Consider the following 3,844-nt stretch of genomic DNA (forward strand, 5'->3'; position numbering starts at 1 on the left):
GGGATAATTTTGAAAGGGGGTTTTTGAAAAAAAAAAAAAAAAAAAAAAAGAAGAAGAAAAAAAATTTAAACGTTTTCCAGATTTTGTGTAGTGTCTCTAGTTCAAGTGTGTTTCAAACAAAGTAGACGTGTTCAGAAGGTTCAACATGATCACAAGTTATCCATCTGCGTCATACAGTCAAACAACCTCTTCTCTTCCTGTTTAGAACTGCAAGCTGACCCCGCTGAGGTGTGGAGAGTTCCAGTGGTCATGTGCATCTAAAACTCAATGCATTGCGACGACGTGGAGGTGTGACGGTGTAAAGGACTGCAAAGACGAGAGTGATGAATATGGATGTGAGTGGACATCTGAAATCAACTCTAAACTCCATACCAGAAACTGTTCAATAATACGAAAGTGTTAATATTGCTTGTCTTATAGGCGGTCATGTGAAATGCCCTACACACTTGTTCCAGTGTGGAAGTGAGGAGTGTATGGACCCAGATCTGGTGTGCAACAGGGTGTCTGACTGTGCAGACGGTTCTGATGAGGGTCTGGGGTGTCTGAAGAACAACTGCTCCAGTCCCAGCAGCCCATCATGCCAGCACTACTGCATCAACACTCCACATGGAGCGGTCAATCATTCACTTTTTGCTTTATAGAAAAGTGTTATAATACCCAATGAATTATGCATTAATTATGCGAAACACGAATCGAGCCGAATTTAAATTTTTTTTATTTTTGCATGATATAGTGGAGTGCGAATGCAAACATTCTCTTGTGTTTCCAGAGATGTGGCTGTAAGACTGGCTTCAGGCTTCAGTCTGACGGTTTAACTTGCAAGGACATAGATGAATGTACAGAGATTCAGCCCGCTGACTGCAGTCATAAGTGCCTCAACACGCTGGGCTCCTTCCTGTGTCAATGCCACCCTGAATTTATACTGGAGCCGGATGGACGCAGCTGCAAGACAGCAGGTATCGGTCTATAGCAGCTAGCTAGCCTCGCGTAGCCAAATTTTTGATTATCACCTATAAAGCCTGATCCACATCATCCGCTGATGATTCTAGTCAAGTACTACCGAGAAGTTACTGTTTGTAAAGCGACCAACCACTATTCCCCTTTTGCATGCCTTTTTAAGGGGTGGTCTCATCTGAAATACAAAAATATATTTAAAATTAATTTGAATAATTGCACAACAGTGTCTTTGCACAGCTGGTTGCACAGGAAATGCTGAAAATTGCGGAAATGTACATAGACAGTATGTACTTACTATTCAATAGTATAGTATTCTACTCTATTAATAGTGTTGTTCTTACATGTCAATCATGTTTTTGTGCAGAGGAACCCAGTCTTTTGGTCTCTGAACAGAATGAGCTGTTAAAATTGGGTCTGCGAAGCTCCAGCATTCAAGCTCTCATCACACCGGGACGGAAGCCCATCTTCTCTCTGGACTACGACTGGAGAGAGCAGAGGGTGTACTGGGTCAGTCTGGAGGAAGAGAGCATCAAATATGCCTTCCACGGCGAAAAGGACAACATTGAAACTATCATCAAAGGTAAACAATAAAATAATAATAAATAAATAAGTGTATATACCTTTTACCATAAAATAATTGTATTTTATTTAATATTCTTTTTTAAAATAGTCATCACACTTTATTTTATTTAAATAAATATATAAAGTGCAATAATGCTAATATAAATACTATTAATCTTTTGTGTGTTTGTTCTTATGAGAACCAGACTGAAAAACTTGTTCATCCATATAAAATTTGCAGCAGTCTATATATATATATATATATATAATTTATTTATTTATTTATTTATTTATTTATTTCTGTGATGGGAAATATGACAAATTCTGCTGAGACAAACAAAAAAACAAAGTCACTAAAATGCTAAATTAAAATCTCAGAAGGTACAGTACCATTTTCAGAAAAATAAATCACACCTGATGTAGTCCCTGGCCTAACCAAAATAATTTCACATCACATTCAGGTGTGAAGTCAGACTCCATTGCTATTGACTGGATGGGAAGGAACCTTTACTGGGTCGATGGTGTTGCTGGGCAGATTCTAGCTGTGCGGTTGACCAATAGTATTGTAAAGCCACAAAACTACATAGTAGTTGTGGAACAGGATTTGCAGCAGCCTCGTTCGCTTGTGCTGCTGCCTCAGAAAGGGTGAGAAACCCCTCCATGAGTCGGTACTATTACATGAGGTTTCAGTCTCAGTGTATGGATGCAGATTAATGTTTCTAGATATCGTTTGCAGGGTGATGTTCTGGTCAGAGATTGGAGGTCAGGCACAGATCGAGCGCTCTGGCATGGACGGCTCAGAGAGGAAAGTGGTGGTCAGCCGCGGTCTCAACCGGCCTGTCAGCGTGACGGTGGATATATTGACTGACAGACTGTACTGGACTGAAGAGAAGCTCAGATGTATAGGCTCATCGTCACTGGATGGAGAAAACATAAGGGTAATATGAAATGTCACACGTTTACAATGCTACAAGAGGGCAAGTACAATAAATGGCACAGATTTCTTTGTGAAGCTATTTGAGAAATACAGATTTTTCAATAATTTAAGTTATCATTATTGGTTATTATAATTATTATAAAAGCTATAATACATTTTATTTATTTTCATTTGTGAAATATAAGAATATATGGCTATAAAGTAACATTTGGTACTAAACTAGCTAGCTTCATGTTGAATTAGGCTAAATATGCAAACCTGTTACGCTCTTGTTTGTAATAAAAATTGAATATCTTTATTTTATGCTGTGAAGATTATCTCGTCCAAACCCAATCAATAATGCTAACTGATTCGGTTTTTGTTTTGTTTTTTATCCCAGGAAATGAACTGATCAGCTCTATTAATATCGATGGCTCAAATTATATGGAGTACAGCACCGGATCTGCCTTCATTGTGTCTTTTGCTCGTGTTGAGAACATCTGCTTCTGGATCACACTGGACAATGGTAACAATCAAACCTCCAGAAGTCTAGTTTCCATAAAATGCGGTTCTGTGTAGAACCACTAGATGGCATGAAGCCATCGACTTCCTGTCTTTCAAAACATTCTTTAACAAATATATAGAATATACATCAAATATAATTCTTTCAAGAACACTTTTCAGTCCTAAGTGACTGAAGTGAAACTTGGACAGTAGTTTATACATTTAATAATTAGAACTACAGTTAATCAGTTGACTACTCTTGATTAAAAAAAACAAAAAAACATTTATATTTAATCAAGTTTCATGATATGCAGATTAAACAAATTCATGTAAATTACTATCAAGAAAAGAGAAGTTTTCAGACAGAGTTTTTAAAGTTTGCTCTTTGCTCTTGAAACAGGTTCAGCTAAAGTGTGGTACACGGATGGCTTCCAGCCCAAGCACATGTGGTTTGAGGTGAAGGCAAACATCATAGAACTGAAGGCTTACAGCGGGTCCAGTCAGAAAGGTGCTTCCCTGCTGCTTTTGTCCTTCTGTCCCGTCCGTGAGAGCGTGATTGAGGACTCATCGTGTGTGTGTGTGTGTGTGTGGAGGGAGCTTGGCTGCACAAAAGACAGTTCTTTTACATTCCCACAGCCCTCACTGCAGCTTTCACTGAAGAACCCGTCCAGCACAGACTCTTCAGCTCGACTCTGTTCAGTATAATGCCATGCTATTTTAAAATTATAACATTTATTTTATGCTTGTATTTATTTATGTTTATGATATTCTGTCACTTATCTTTTTATTTGTCATTTTCTTCTAACATTTTTATCTTCTTTATAAGATAAGATAAAAAACCCATTTCTTTCTTTTTTATCATTTTTTTTTTAGGTTTCACTGCGTAATCTAGTATTTCAGTCTGAA

The 3,844-nt window shown here is 37.8% G+C and overlaps 1 protein-coding gene across 1 annotated transcript in view; it reads left to right on the forward strand.

The window, feature by feature from the left end:
• LOC107548646 (low-density lipoprotein receptor-related protein 2-like) overlaps positions 1–3,844 on the forward strand; it is a 37,539-nt gene that overhangs the window by 25,425 nt on the left and 8,270 nt on the right. Inside the window, exons 35-40 of the mRNA XM_016229417.1 lie at positions 206–335; positions 421–614; positions 770–956; positions 1,322–1,537; positions 1,980–2,163; positions 2,255–2,456. Coding sequence (XP_016084903.1) covers positions 206–335; positions 421–614; positions 770–956; positions 1,322–1,537; positions 1,980–2,163; positions 2,255–2,456 — 1,113 coding nt within the window. The remainder of the gene's footprint in view (positions 1–205; positions 336–420; positions 615–769; positions 957–1,321; positions 1,538–1,979; positions 2,164–2,254; positions 2,457–3,844) is intronic.

Source organism: Sinocyclocheilus grahami, unplaced genomic scaffold, assembly GCF_001515645.1.
Source record: "Sinocyclocheilus grahami isolate Dianchi unplaced genomic scaffold, SAMN03320097.WGS_v1.1 scaffold352.1, whole genome shotgun sequence".
In the NCBI taxonomy this organism is placed as follows: domain Eukaryota; kingdom Metazoa; phylum Chordata; class Actinopteri; order Cypriniformes; family Cyprinidae; genus Sinocyclocheilus; species Sinocyclocheilus grahami.